The sequence below is a fragment of the Brachyhypopomus gauderio genome, unplaced genomic scaffold, assembly GCF_052324685.1.
Source record: "Brachyhypopomus gauderio isolate BG-103 unplaced genomic scaffold, BGAUD_0.2 sc49, whole genome shotgun sequence".
NCBI lineage: Eukaryota > Metazoa > Chordata > Actinopteri > Gymnotiformes > Hypopomidae > Brachyhypopomus > Brachyhypopomus gauderio.
This window is the reverse complement of record NW_027506874.1, coordinates 2,260,412-2,275,785: the sequence shown is the minus strand read 5'-3', so window position 1 is coordinate 2,275,785 and position 15,374 is coordinate 2,260,412. Positions and strand designations below refer to the sequence as shown.

At 45.0% G+C, this 15,374-nt stretch overlaps 1 protein-coding gene across 2 annotated transcripts in view; it reads left to right on the top strand.

Moving 5' to 3' along the window:
* Positions 1 to 2,016: 2,016 nt before the first annotated feature.
* Positions 2,017 to 15,374, top strand: part of eps8l1b (EPS8 signaling adaptor L1b) — a 38,583-nt gene continuing 25,225 nt past the window's right edge. The window contains exons 1-2 of one of the 2 annotated variants that reach the window (XM_076986821.1): positions 2,017 to 2,207; positions 14,970 to 15,125. In XM_076986821.1, coding sequence (XP_076842936.1) covers positions 2,181 to 2,207; positions 14,970 to 15,125 — 183 coding nt within the window. In that variant the 5' untranslated portion in view covers positions 2,017 to 2,180. The remainder of the gene's footprint in view (positions 2,208 to 14,969; positions 15,126 to 15,374) is intronic. The other variant, XM_076986823.1, reaches the window with a different exon arrangement.

The window sequence follows — 15,374 nt, the reverse complement described above, 5'->3', positions numbered from 1 at the left end:
CAGGAAATTTTGCATTTGTATTTTACAGTAAAAACCAATATAAAACATCTTCCGTCTAAAAATAAAGTTACATAAAACATTCTGTTTTGTATTATTGACAAGTTTTTGGAGAAAAATAACATCTTCATAAATATGAAGAATAATAATACTTATTCTAGAGCGAATAATTTCCAGAAAGTGCGTAATCACAGACTCCTGTGAAAGTGAAACAATATATTTTTATGAAAGCAATTAAGCAGTCAATATTCCAGGCCTGGTCCTGGAGTAACCCAGGACCGATTCAACTTCTCTCTGAGTCAACACACTTGATTTAACTTATTTAGATTAACATAGTCTTACTGAGTTTAATGTTCTCAGAGTAGGAAAATACCAAAAGGTACTGGACAAGGGGTACTCTAAACCTTTTTGAAATCCCCAAATTATATCTATATTACTTTGCTAAACACCAACATAGTTCTTCTTACCAACCTGTTAAGGTATCGAAGGACAAATTCGTTTTCAAACAATTTAAATCTATCTTATAGCTAGCATAACATTAAAGCCTTATGGCTAATAAGAAAGTAACATTGTAATGATGGCAAAACCAAAAGAGGGTAAACAAATGACATAATTTTTAAAAAGTGACCAATATGCTGAATTGGGGAGCCATTTACTACTACAAGCTTGAGTTTAGGAGAATCTTAATGCAAACAACACCACGGAAGTTTGCCTGCACCATATAACGATTCTTTCCTCGGAGATGGCAAGGTCAAAATGGTATATTGAACCACAAAGACCTAACTAAAGCTTAAACTATTTTAAACAAATCACTGTCAAACAATTTAGTGTAACCTAGGACAGAATTAAAGCTGTATCTGATTTGAGCTCCCGCTCTCTGCATCGGCTATCTTTCTACCCGCCAACAGTTGAATGCTGGGCACGGCTCAGGATGGATGCGAATTGTGACTAATCGATTGGTTTTGCCTGCGACCCCAATGATGTATTCTTGTCACCTTTTGATTCGCATTTCATTACTAAAAGGTCGTGCCTATAAAAATTCAAGTAGCCTATGCATGTTTTATTCTCACAAAACACACACTGTGTTACAACATAATGTTTTTATGCATGACTTATTCTGTATGTGAATGTATAAATACACTTTCAGGGTTGCGAGCGTGAGAGTTGTTTATGTGTTTATGTACAAATGTTGATGAGTATGCACACATTCTTTTTTTTGGACAATGCTCTTACTCCACAGACCCCAAGCTTGCTTCTAGAAAATCTCTAACACATGAAATCCTCACATTTACTAAAGAAAAGGGCAGGGAGATGAGTCACAGCTTCAGAGTCAGTCCGTGACATTCAGTTGCGGTCCTAGTATGGAACTAGTCTGTGAAACGTTTGAAATGAAGGTACATATTAGTTAAAATATCAAAGGATGAGTGACTAGTGCAATTATACAATAGAACTCAAAGTATAATCCTGCTAATTGCTAATCCCTTCATTACATAGAATAGGTAGCATTAGGGAATGGGTTAGGCATTGGTGACACTTAATTTGGAAATAATCTGGCCCACAAAGGGTTATTTATTTAAAATAAAAAAATACCAATAAACAGAGATAAGTAGTCTCACAATATGTTTTGCCAAAAGGGGTGTTTCTGCCATAAAACTTTTCAAGACAGCTCAATCCCACAGGTAAAATCTAGATTACATATCACCAAGCAAACTGACATAACCTTGTTTTCTGAGACATCCCAAAGCAACTGTGTGAGCTGACAGAAAATGCCACATTCTGCAATATACGTCACATAACTAATCTCTACATCTGTGTGTGTGTGTGTATGTTTGTAAGAGAGGGGGAGAGAAAGAGAGAAAGACAGAGAGAGAGAGTTCTGAAGGTGGTGTAGGCTGAAATTCATCCTTATCTCATGGCGCACAGCCAAAGATGTGCAGAAACAGAGAGAAAAGAAAGGAAACAAAGTTCAGGAGAATGTATGAAACACAAGTAGCCAGACAGGTCCAGTGAGAGAGAGTCACACACAAAGACAGAGAGAGAAATGTTATACTATTCATTATTTGAGCAGTTCTGTTTCCACAGCAGTATACGAGAGTATGTGAGAATTTATGAGAGTATATAAGAGTATATGAGAGTATATAAGAGTATATAAAAGTATGTGAGAGTTTTCGAGTGCATTTGAAATGGGGAGTTCTTACTACAGTGTGGCTGTGAGTATAAATCAATTTTCTCTCTTTCACTCTCTCTGTCTCTCTCTCACACACACACACACACACACACACACACACACACACACACACAGCTTAGTTTCTCTCTGCTCTTTGTACCTGTAACTCTTGTATTTTTAGTGTGTGGTGTTTGTAGTGTGTGGGGTTTGCATTGTGTGGGGTTTGTATTGTGTGGGGTTTGCTGTCTAACTTGTAAGTGCTGATAGGCGCTTACTGTTAGATCTCCTTACTGTGTCCACCTTCACACCTTCACAGGTCAACTTCTAAGTTCTCAGTCCATTCAATTGTATTTCATGTATCTTGTATCTTTATCTTTAGTTGTACATCTGCACCCGAAAGGGTTAGGTTAGGGTTATGGTTAGGATTAGGTTAGGATAAGGTTAGGATTAGGTTAGGGTTAGGGTCATCCCATACTCTTAAGGCTCCCAGTTCATGGCTAAAATAAATAAGTCAGTTAAATTGAAGACTCATACATTCATTAATTTTTTTCAACCCTGCACAGGAAAAAATGCATCACTAAATGCATCACTCAGAAAACAGCAGTAAATCTAAAACTCATAAACAAGCAGTAAAATGTAACACTCAGGAAACAACAGTAAATGTCGGTAACTGTTCTGTACTGGTAACTGTTCTGAGTTCTTCTCTAACCATCAACACACTGTACATGTCAGGGCTGACTCAGTTGCCACTCCTTCAGCTACCAGAGGAGGGGGCTCACGAGTCAGTACCAGACGGAATAGGTGCAATCAGCAGTGATCCGTCACACCTGTTATCCTTGTTATTTAAGGAGGTTGGTTGTGACGGATCATCCGGATCACGGATCATCGTTGTGGTCATGGTGGATGGTAAGAGACGGAGATGGTAAGAGACGGAGGGAGAGGGGAATAGAGTTCCAGAGGGTCGGAGCCGCCACACTAAAAGATCGACCACCCATGGTGCTCAACTTGAATCTGGGAACAACTAGGAGTCCAGAGTCAGATGACCGAAGCCGGCGAGTAGGGACATAGTGGTGCAAAAGATTAGTCCAGGGGTCGGCAACCTTTGAAACATGAAGTGCCAACTTTAACATGTCTAGTCAATGAGTGTGCCACTATGACAGTGAGTTTAAACTGTAAATGGACACAAATTATTATATCGCGATCGATCACCAAGTATAAACGCCTCCGCCGCTTGCGCAGGTTCACGCGAGTTGTGCGGAATTGCGCGCTACAGGCACTCGCGAAAGTATAATCCATTAATATAATAATTTATATTCATTTATATATATTTTTGCTGATGCTGGTCCAGTGTGTTGCGTGCCAGTGATTATGCCTCAGCGTGCCAATGGTTGCCGACCCCTGGATTAGCCAGATATATGGGAGCCAAACCAGAGAGTGCTTTGAAAGTAAGTACTAGAATCTTGTACTGGATACGGAGATTTATCGGCAGCCATTGAAGACGCTCTAGGACAGGTGTTATATGGTCATACTTCCTTGACTGGGTCAGAACACGAGCAGCAACATTCTGAACAGTCTGAAGGGACCAAAGAGATTTAGAGGGGAGACCATAGAAGAGAGAGTTGCAGTAATCTAGTTTGGAAGTGATGAGAGCATGAACCAAGGTTTCAGCAGATTTAGGAGACAGAAATGAACGTAGGCGGGAGATATTGCGGAGTTGGAGGAAGGCTGACTTAGTGAGTGAACGTATCTGAGGTTCAAATGAAAGAGTCGGATCAAACAGAACCCCAAGATTACGTGCAACAGGGGATGAGTTGACCAGCATACCAGCAACAGTAAGCAATGTATTGGCAAGGGAAAGGGCCACAGACTTAGTGCCAATAATGAGAAACTCTGTATTATGGGCATTTAATAAAAGAAAATTAGCATGTAGCCACAGGTTGAGTTCAAAGATACATTTAGTGATGGATGGGGGTGGGAAAGGGGCATGAGGTTTAAAGCTGAGATAAAGTGTCATCAGCATAGAGATGGTATTTTAATCCATACTGTCGTAACAACTCACTGAGATATAATATAACTCACTGAGACAGAATATAAATAGTAAAGAGCAGTGGTCCTAGCACCGAGCCCTGCGGAACACCCAACCGGAGCTAAATCGGATTTACAATTACCCAAGCGTATGAACTGACGTCTATCCGAAAGGTACGAAGTGAACCAAGAAATAATGGTACCAGAAAACCCAAAATCACGGAGCCGTGAGAGCAGTATTGCATGATTGACTGTATCAAAGGCAGCAGTGAGATCGAGGAGTAAAAGAAGAGAAGCATGGCCATTATCAGAGGAGAGAAGGTTATTTAACACAAACAAGAGCGGTCTCAGTGCTGTGCCGAGCATGGAAACCAGACTGGAAAAAATCAGAGATTATTGGAAGACATGTACAGAAGTAGTTGGGAGGCCACCACATGTTCAAGGATCTTTGAGAGAAATGAAAGATTACATATTGGGCGATAATTATTTAGAATGGAGGTAGTACTCTTAGAACTGGTGAGGAGTTTAATTATAGGATCAGAGTTACCTAAAGAAAAAGTGGAGAATGACAGAGGGCGACAGTCATCTGGGAGGAAGTGGAGAAAGAAGAACTATCATGATGATATTCATGTATCATCCTGCCCAGTTCCAGCCTGAATGCCAAAGGGTTGATTTCATCCTGACCTTTCTCACTGGACAGGCGGGCGCCTGGGGCACTGCCCTCTGGGACATTGGGGATCCTTCCTTGGAGTCAGAGTCAGTTCTCAACGCTGTTTAGGTCTCTTTTCGATCATCCCGCAGCTGGACATGATATCTGCACCCAACGAAATCCAACAAGGGAGACGCAGCACTGCTGAATACGCTCGGGAGCTCCGCACGTTAGCCGCAGGGAGCGGTTGGGGAGACTCTGCCCTTAAGACTGTATTTCGCCGTGGGTTGCGGTCCAATCTTCAAGTGGAGCTAGCCTGTCGGAGCGACAACCTGTCACTTGCAGACTTTATTCAAGCGGCGGTGAATGTGGATAAAGTGTTGACTACTCACCATCCTACTTCCGGGAAATCCCACTGGTCTACTCCCCCTGCACAGTCATCCCGTTTTCAAGGTGAGACGTCACGTGACTCCCCAGAACACATGCAGTCGGACCGATCTCCGCTTATTCCTCGAGAGAGAGCTTGTCGGATTCGAGAGGGTCTCTGCCTCTACTGCGGCGAGGAGGATCACTTCCGTGACAGATGTCCTACGCGGCCATCCCGTTCCAGAGGGGAATCTCCCTCTCGAGACATAATGCACACACCTTTACTTTCCATGAGTAACAAGTCCCAGCTTAACCTACCTATACAACTCACCTGGAGTGGCATCACCCGTGATTACTCTGCGTTGGTAGACTCTGGTGGCGCTGAGGGCGACTTCCTGGATGCTGAATTAGCTACATCGCTGCACATTCCCACAGAATCAGTGTATCCCCCTCAGAGTAAATGCAGTATATGGCCAACCCATAGGTGACGGAGTAGTTAAACTATGTAACAAACCTCTGATTCTTCGAGTAGGGTTGTTCCACTCTGAACTGAAGCCTCTTCCCAAGATCCCATCATACTCGGTTTCCCTTGGCTGACAAATATTGTTGCTGACAACTTGTTTCTGACAAGGTAATGTTTGCTACTAGTAGATCAATTTGCATAATTGTAATGTTTTTTGTATATGTTGCAGTTTTACTGTTCAGAGTAAGTGAGAGATTACTTGTCCAATGCTTATTACTTACTATTTTTCAGCTTGTGCGTTATTATTATTAATACTACTATTAATCCTTATTTGCTACTAAAATTACTATTTATAGCACCACCCAGCCAGACTTTGGTTCCCTTATTTCTGTCCAAGCTTTCCATTACATATTAAATTGTCATTACAATGAATATTAGAGCTCCTATAAACAGATGAATATGATGTAGAGGCAATTGTTTGTTAAGAATACTTATTACGCTCTAGCTCAGGCACACTGCAGTGGTACAGCTGTCTGAAAGGTCACTCGTTAAATCTCACCAACGTGCATTTCAATTTGACAAGATCCATCTTTGATGCAAGCAGTGTTCTAAGCAATGTGTACTATATGGAGCCAATTACTCCTGACAGAGCGCTCAGAGTTACAGTCAGACTAACTTCGAGATATCACCCCCAGTCGAACGGTGAGGTACAATCAGGAATTGGGTCGATTCTTACGTCAATACTGCATCTCACAGAGGGACTGGCATAAATATCTCCCCTGGGCAGAGTATGCACGCAACTCTATAATTCACTCCTCGACGAAAATCTCTCCCTTTCAGTGTGTGTATGGGTATCAGCCCCCGTTCTTCCCGTGGGACGAAACTCCCTCTGATGTCCCTGCCCTGGACGACTGGCTAAAGAACAGTGCCCGTACTTGGGAGCTTGCGCACGTACAGCTAGGGCGTGCTCTGCATACCCGTCATATGAACGCGGATTGCCGTAGTCTCCCAGGCCAGCGTGTATGGCTCTCAACTAAAAACCTCAACCTGCGCTTACCCTTATAAGGATCCCTCTCAGTGTCTTTCAATCGTAACACTTGGGTTCAGAACCAGAGTTATTTATTGCAGACGTGTAGGACAGCACAGGCTGAGTTTAAGGCATCCTTATATTTGGTCAAGTGGTCAATATAAGCCTGGTGATGAACAGGCAAACCAGTTTTCTTATATAGCCACTCAAGATGCCTGCCCGTAGTCTTTAGAACACGTACGTCAGGTGTAAACCAGGGTTGTACGTGGGTGGAGGGAACATATCGAGTTATTACAGGCACTAAGGAGTTCAGAGTGTCAGAAAGGGAATGATTTTAGACAGATAGGGCAGTGTCAAGATTGAGAATAGAGGGAATGATGGGAAAAGGAGATAATTCCAGGGCAGAAAAGAACACCGAAGAGTTTACAGATGTAAGTTTACGGTAGGTGAGAAGTGTTTTGGAGGAAGGAGGCAGAGTGCTAGGAGAGAGACATGAAGTGATAAACAGATGGTCAGATACCCCAGTGTCATGACCCACCACATTGGTGATAGTACCAGGAGTGGAACAAATTAAATCCAAGATATGACCATGTTTATGGGTTGGAAAATCAACAAGCTGATGCAACTCAAAACAATTTAACAGTGATGAGAAGTCAAGAGAACCAGATGAGTCAATATGGATGTTGAAGTATCCAAGGGTAACCAGAGAATTTTATAAAGGACTGAGAGTAGAAAGGACTTCACCATGTTCTTGCAAGAAGTCAGAGACAGAGCTGTTAGGGGGGTGGTAAACTAACAAAAATACAGATGAGTTGTAACCAGATGTTTTAACTGCCATGCATTCACAGTGAACTGTTTCCTGAATTGTAATTTCACTGAAAGTATATTTGCTATTAAATATGACTGCTAAACCTCCTCCATGACCACACAGTCTGGGGGCAGAGAGATGTTTAAACCCAGGTGGGGCAGTAGCATTTAAATAGTAATCATGCTGTAACTGCCAGGTTTCAGTCAGCAGGAGGAAATCGAGGCGATGCTGACCGATGAGGTCGTTGATAAGGGCAGCTTTGTCAGTCATGGAATGACAGTTGAACAGACCTAGTTTGAGCAGGCGAGGATTGACAGATGAAGGGAAAAACCCGGGACCGCGGGACCTCTCAGGGCTCGAGGGTCCACTCCGTGTCAAGGTGTCAACGGACCGAGCTTGGGGGAGAGCTGAAGACCACAGGAATGCTGGAGACAGAGGATCGATGCACTAGAGAGCGATGTCTGGATCCATGGTTAATGTAACGAGGCCAACGTGCAATACCAGCAGAGACACATGTCGTATGTAGTGGGGTCCAGTCATGATGGAAAACGAAGATTGTAAAGTTCACTCAGGGAGTAAACTCGCTGGAAATCCTCGGCAGCACTCGAAACCAGCATAACAACCAGAACTGTTAGCACGGAGACCAACATAGTAGCCACAATGGCAATAGCGGAAAAGCTAATGCTTATGCTGCGTTAGCCTGTGTTACCGACCAGCACCACAGGCTGACAATCACCGACATGGGTAAGAAACAACAAACAGGGAGAGATGGGAAAACGCACTCATGCATGTCGAATTACAGGGGACTGATGACAGCACACAGAGCTCGCAGGTAAACACAAAGCCAATTTTTGAACTATTTGAAGTTTATTTAGATTCCTATATGAGCATCCTGATTGTGCGACCCACACGCCAATAAACGCCCAGGCCACTTCCGAGGCGGTTGTGGAGGTATTGTGGGGCCACGTTGTGGCTTCCGGCCACCTCGTGGTCCTGTCGACGACGGTGAAGAGGTGAGAGAAACCACAGGATGGTGGCAGTGGCCCCACTTAATCCACATGCACGTGGTCGAAACGCCGCTCCAGCACAGGAAACGAATCCAGCGGGGCCTTAACGTGTATGTGCACCTTGGCGCGCTGGCAGGCTACACAAGCACTAACCCAATCGCGAGCGTCCTTCCTGAGGCCATGCCAGACAAACTTGTCCACCACTAGCTTCTGCGATGCCCTCCTACCGGGGTGTGAGATCATGTTTGGAATCAAAAACTGCACCAGCGGGCGGGGACGATAGGCCTAGGCCGGCCCATGGACACGTCACAGAGGAGCGTCACACCTGCATCACTGAAGGGAACGTCCGCCAACTGCAGGCCGGTGATTGCCGTCCTGTAGGCATGGACCTCCGGGTCTGACGCCTAGTCTGCTGCCATACGGGAGTAGTCGATGCTGAGGTGCACAGCGCCGACGACCCCACAAGAGAGGCAGTCGGCCACAGAGTTGTCTTTCCCTGCAACGTGCTGGATGTTTGTGGTGAACTCTGAGATGAAGGCCAGCTGACGCTGCTGACGGGCAGACCACGGTTCAGAAACCTTAGCCATCGCAAATGCCAATGGCTTGTGGTCCACGAACTCAGTAAACGGGCCGACCTTTCAGAAGAAAATGAAAATGCCGTACAGCCAGGTACAGGGCAATTAGCTCACGGTCAAACATGCTGTACTTGCACTCGGCGGGGCGGAGCTGGCGACTGAAGAATGTCAAGGGCTGCCAAGCCCCATACGACCCACTGCTCATGCACCGCGCCCACGGCGTAATCAGTCTGTGGTGATGGCGATGGGCGCATCAGGAGAGGGGTGCGCCAACAAAGTGGCATCCGCCAATGCGCGCTTAGCTGCATCAAAAGCCAGGAGCCGCTCACCAGTCCAATCCACCATGTGCTTGGCGGCCTTGCCTTTGAGGGCCGTGTAGAGAGGGTGCATGAGGCCGGCTGCTCGTGGGATGAAACAGTGATAGAAGTTCACCATGCCCAGGAACTCCTGCAGGGCCTTAATTGTAAGAGGACTGGCGAAACGCTGGATAGCTTCCACCTTGGTAGGGAGTGGAACAACACCGGCCCTGGTGATGCGGTGGCCGAGAAAATCAATAAGGCGAAGTCCGAACTGGCACTTCGATGGGTTGATGATTAGGCCGTGCTGGCTGAGACGCTCGAACAGGAGCCTGAGGTGCCAGAGGCTCCGACCTTGAGGCGCTGGCCACTAAAATGTTATTCAGGTAGACAAAAAGGAAAGGAAAATCACGCAGAACACTGTCCATGAGATGCTAGAATGTCTGGGCAGCATTTTTGAGGCCAAAAGGCATGTGGAGGAACTTGAACAGGCCGAATGGAGTGATCACTGCCGTCTTCGGAAGGTCTGCGGGATGCACGGGGACCTGGTGGTAGCCATGAACTAAATCCACTTTTGAAAATATGACCTTTCCGGCCAGACAGGTAGAAAAATCTTGAATGTGAGGAACAGGATAGCGATCAGGAGTGGTGGCGTCGTTGACCCGGATGATAGTCACCGCAAGGGCGCCTGCCGCCGCCTGGCTTCTCGACAATGTGCAGTGGCCAGGCCCAGGGGCTGTCAGACCTATGCACAATACCCAGGCGCTCCATTGTCCCAAACTTAGCTCTTGCTATTGCGAGCTTGGCGGGGTCCAAACGTCTACGTTCACGTTCACGTCCTGCGAGCGTGAACAGGCGGGCCCGAGGTTGCGATGTGATGCTCAACCCCATGCCTGCTGCTGTCCGAAGAGAACGTGGGTTCCATCAGACCAGGAAACTGCGAGGAGACACGAGAAATCGTTTGACACAGTGAACGCTACAGTATGATAGGTCAGAGTCAAGTATGACACCAAGATTTGTGGCTACTGTGCCAGGTGTAATGGGGGAGTCTGCGAGATTAAGCATTAGCGCTGATATTTTCTGTCTTGCAGCCTTTGGGCCTGAAGGAGAATTTCTGATTTGTCCTCATTAAGTTGGAGGAAGTTTAGAGACATCCAGCATTTAACATCTCTTACGCAAGCCTCAATTCTTCCTAAACTGTGTTTGTCATCAGGTTTGGCTGATATGTAAAGTTGAGTGTCATCTACAGTACATAGCAGGGAAAGTTGACACCATGTTTGCTTATAGCTATGCCCAATGATAGCATATACAATGTAAATAATAGTGGTCTTAAGATGGAGCCTTGCGGGACTCCATATTTCACTTTTGTGCCTTTGGACGGAATATTACTGAGCTCTACAAACTGATAGAGATTAGTTAAATAGGAATTAAACCATGAAAGGGCTGTGCCTGAGATTCCAACCCAGGTTTCTAACAATTCTAGGGTATGATTACGATAATGAGTAGGTCCTGTTACATTTTGTAAAATGCAGACAGAGTTCAATATTGAAGTAAAGGCCCTTCTCAGCAGATCCTCCATGTTATCAAAATGTATGTTAAAGTCTCCTACCATTATTTTTTTGTCACTGCATACCACTAGATTTGCTGCAAATTTGCTGAAATCATTTAGAAAGTCTGAGTAAGGCCCTGGTGGTCCGTACACATCAGTCAGGGAAAATGCGTTCTTATTTGTAGACGGATTAATTACGTTTATAGACAGCATCTCAAAGGAATTGGAGATATCGAAGTATTTCTGATGAATTTCTAGAGAATTTCGATAGATTATACATATTCCTCCTCCTCCTCTGCTTGACGATCTTGGTCTATGTACATAGCTATATCCCACAGGAGTGGCTTCATTGCGTCTTATTCTGGGGTTCCCGTGGTTACAGCACCACAAACCGGAGGTAGATTAGCTCTCCCATACGGTACAGAGTTGGAGAGTCATCTGTAGGGAGACATGTCACAAAGGCCATCTCGAGTCCACTACCAGTCACTCACCTGAGCCCGTGGACATCACTCAGGTTCCCTCCGACTACCACAACCTGAGTAAGGTGTTCAGTAAAAGAAAGTCCAATTTCCTTTCTCCTCACAGAGCCGACGACATTGCCATTGACCTGCTTCCTGGCTCTAGCCCCCCCTAGGGGTCGTCTCTTCTCTTTAACCATCCTGGAAAGCAGAGCCATAGAAGAATACATTCAGGAGGCTCTGGTGGCTGGTTTTATCCGGCCTTCCATCTTTCCTCCCGGAGCTGGTTTTTTCTTTGTAGGAAAAAAAGATGGTGGTTTATGGCCGTGCATTGACTATAGTGGACTTAACAAAATGACTGTGAAGGACAGTCACCCTCTATCCCTCATGGCTACTGCTTTTGAGGCACTCTAACAGGCCACTATATTTACTAAATTTGATCTCAAGAGTGCCTATAATCTGGTCAGAGTAAGACCGCCTTCATCACCCCATCAGGCCATTACGAGTATCTAATCATGCCATTTGACCTAATGAACGCCCAGGCTGTATTTCAACTCTTCGTCAACGAAGTGTTAAAGGATGCCTTGGATACGCGTTTGTCTATCTGGATGACATCCTTATCTATAGCCGCTCCAAATCCTAACATGTTAAACACATTAGGCGAGTTTTGTGAAAATTGAAAAATCGCGATTCCCATGTCCAAGAAGTAGGCTTCCTTGGGTACCGTATAGCCCAAAACACCCTGGCTATGGACCCCTCAAAGATCCGGGCAGTCGCACGGTGGCCAACTCCCACCTCACTCTGCCTGGTCCAGTGTTACTTAGGTATTGCTAATTTCTATCCCTGCTTCATTAAGGTACGTACAAAAACATTGCGCATGCTATGTTTCACGCAAATGGTCAGATGTACTAAATGTGACTTGAATGTTAGAAAGTGCGTACACCCAGGCCACTTTCACTTCAGGCGTACGTATGTTTCTATTGTGTTTTTGTCATTTAGTGACACTTAGAGGTGATGCATTGAAATTACAACTAAGATACAATTAAGATATCCTTTACGCACACATTGTAGTAAACCCTTACTGTGTAAAATAAGGTAAATTAATCAGACAATTAAACAGTAAATTAATCAGACAATTTCATTGCCTTACTGAAATAATCATTCAATGTGTTTCCACTAGATTATATAAATATGCATGAAATGTTGCACTAGAGTTCTTCGGAGATGGCAGCGTTGGCATTACTGGAAGATATTGCTAATGTTGGGTCTGTGCTGAGTTGGGTCCATTTTTGGAGAGAGAAACGCGAGGAGTCACACATTGCCAGTTCCTTTACAGGTCTGACAATGCTCTGCTTCAAATGGCTCGTTTCAAATAGAACTGGCAGACCATGTCCAAGAAGTAGGCGTCCTCTGTGTTTCTGTGTGACAGTATGTACATGTGTATTTTTTTTTTTCTCCAAGAAGGATTATCCCAGGTCTAGGTGAGATGGCATGGGATGACCTTTAAGTTGGCATGGGATGACTTTTGTATTTGTATCAGGTACACAGCAATAGTATATATATATATATATATATATATATATATATATATATATATATATATATATATATATATATATATATAAACTGTAATACAATGCATTTGGCAGAGGTGTGATGGAAATTTGATGATTGCTCAGAGAGCTCAGAGGCGTCTGTTGTCGACAGGAGCTCGCTTATCTCTGCTATGGGAAAACATCAGCGTTATCAGCACACAGAGTGCATATGGTGTTCAAGTGTGTTCAGAAGTCTCTTCACATGGCAAATCACATGGCAAATCATATTTATTTTGCAAAAACTCAGTAGCAGGTTTAATCACTCTGTCTATGTGTCATCAACATGCATAGGCAAAGCATTTCTTCATTGCAAAGCATTTTATCATTCTCAACACTATCAGCATGTGTTAGCGAAAGCATTTCTTTATTGCAAAGCATGGGAACAGTTTGTCTTACCTGACCCTTCCAGATCGTCACCAGTCGACCCCTCCGACCGTCAGTCCCCATCTTGACTTTGCCAAACTTGCTTCTCGCGTTTATGCTTCTTCTGCCACTTCCAGTCTTTTCTTCCGTTACCTTTTCCTTCGTCCGTCATAATTTGAACCATGGCTAGGTATGTTTGATGTGCTTCTTTTTCTTGCTTCTGTGTCCTCTGGTTACTCACCCTCCTCAGCTGGTTTTCTGCATGTGTCCTCTTTGTGTTGGTCAGCCGTCTGTTTTCAGCTGGCCAGTCCATCCGGATCTTTGCGACATCTATTCCCAGCTTCAGACACAGAAGACGTTGCAACTCATGTGATGTCGGTCTGAACTCACGGCAAAACGACTCCAGTTCATCCGCAAACCTGCAACCTCCCACATCCTCGGGGTGTCCTGATTGCTTTGTGATTTCCTGTCTGTTAAAGTCCATGTTCTCATAACCAGCATAGGCTCATCCTGCCCCACCACCCCCACCATTGGGCACGTCACCTGATCGTTGGTTGTTGCCGGAACCTCTGGAGGTGGGGGCAGGGACGACTCGCTGTCACAGACCATTAGCTGGGTATATTCTCGGCTTGGCCCGTCTGTCATATCCTGCACGTCACGTGATCTCGTGTGCGACGTCACTGGGCTGACCGGGCTACCCTGCCTGGTAACCACCAATGGTGCCACCTGTATACCCCCCGTGGAGTTTGACCGCCAAACCTCTCGACTCTTGTCGAGTTAGATCCCCTGATCCTGACAGTTCCCTATGAACTGCGTCTGGCGTCGCCTGTGTATACACGTACCAGGAGAGAAGTCACAACCTCTGCAATAAGTTTATCTAAACACTTTAGTTGTGCTCACCAGGGTTTAATTGTTCGTTTCCGGGAAAACTCCGACGCCGAGGAGGCACACACACCTGCGAGTCCCACTCAACGGAATTTGTCGTTGGCTGACTGAAGTAAGGTCTTCAGGAGCTAAACGCTTAGTCTCCCCCTCAGGTGTGCCGTCCTCAGTCGTGGAGTCCCATCTGGGGTGCCAAAATGTGTTAGAAATTCTGAAACCCTTAAATGGTGAGCACAATGAAAGTCAGAAGCAGTTGGGTTAGATAATAAAGTACAATGATTTATTTCAACAAAGCATGGATTAACCCCTGAGATCTCAGTTACAAACACACCAGGTGTCTGTAGCAGAGAGAGCAAATTCCCCATTCCGAACTCTCATCTTTTATACTCTTAATCATCAATACACACGGTGTCCACGAGATGAACATGAGGTGATCACCCAAATGTGATAATACATGAAATAATTAACGTTGATTTGACAGTGTCGCCGTAGTCCCTTCCAAGTAGAGATTTGGCGTCTCCAGCGAGGTCAGGTTACGAACACCAGAGGAACATCAGATTAGGCCTCAGCCGAGGCCAGAGAACACACACACACATCTGAGGCCTACTGAAGTCACGAGAATGGCTTCAGTGCCATGATCAACACACATATATGTAAAAGATCTCTAACACCTACCTCTAATGTGTTTAATATATACCAAGAAAGCCTGACATAAATGGAAATCATCAAATTTCCATCACAGAGGTTGGTGGTGTTCTCTCTCGGACATGAGCTCCAGACAGTGGAGGACGCTCTCTTCTGCTTCTCTGCTCTGGCCAATTCTAAAAAACTACCCAGCAGCAAGATGATTCTGGAGGTCCGATCTGATATACTACACCTACGGGACCAGCATAATCAGGTATGATACCCAACTCAGGATCAGATCTAAGAACCAGATCAGAGAGATAGATAGATAGAGAGAGAGAGAGAGAGAGAGAGAGAGAGAGAGAGAGAGAGAGAGAGAGAGAGAGAGAGAGAGAGAGAGAGAGAGAGAGAGAGAGAGAGGGAAATGTGTGTGTCAGGTGAAGGTCAGATGAGTCAGACAGGTTCAGAAACCTTGCAATGGGAACCCGGCCATGAATGAGCTCATTTGATACCTCGTTAAAGA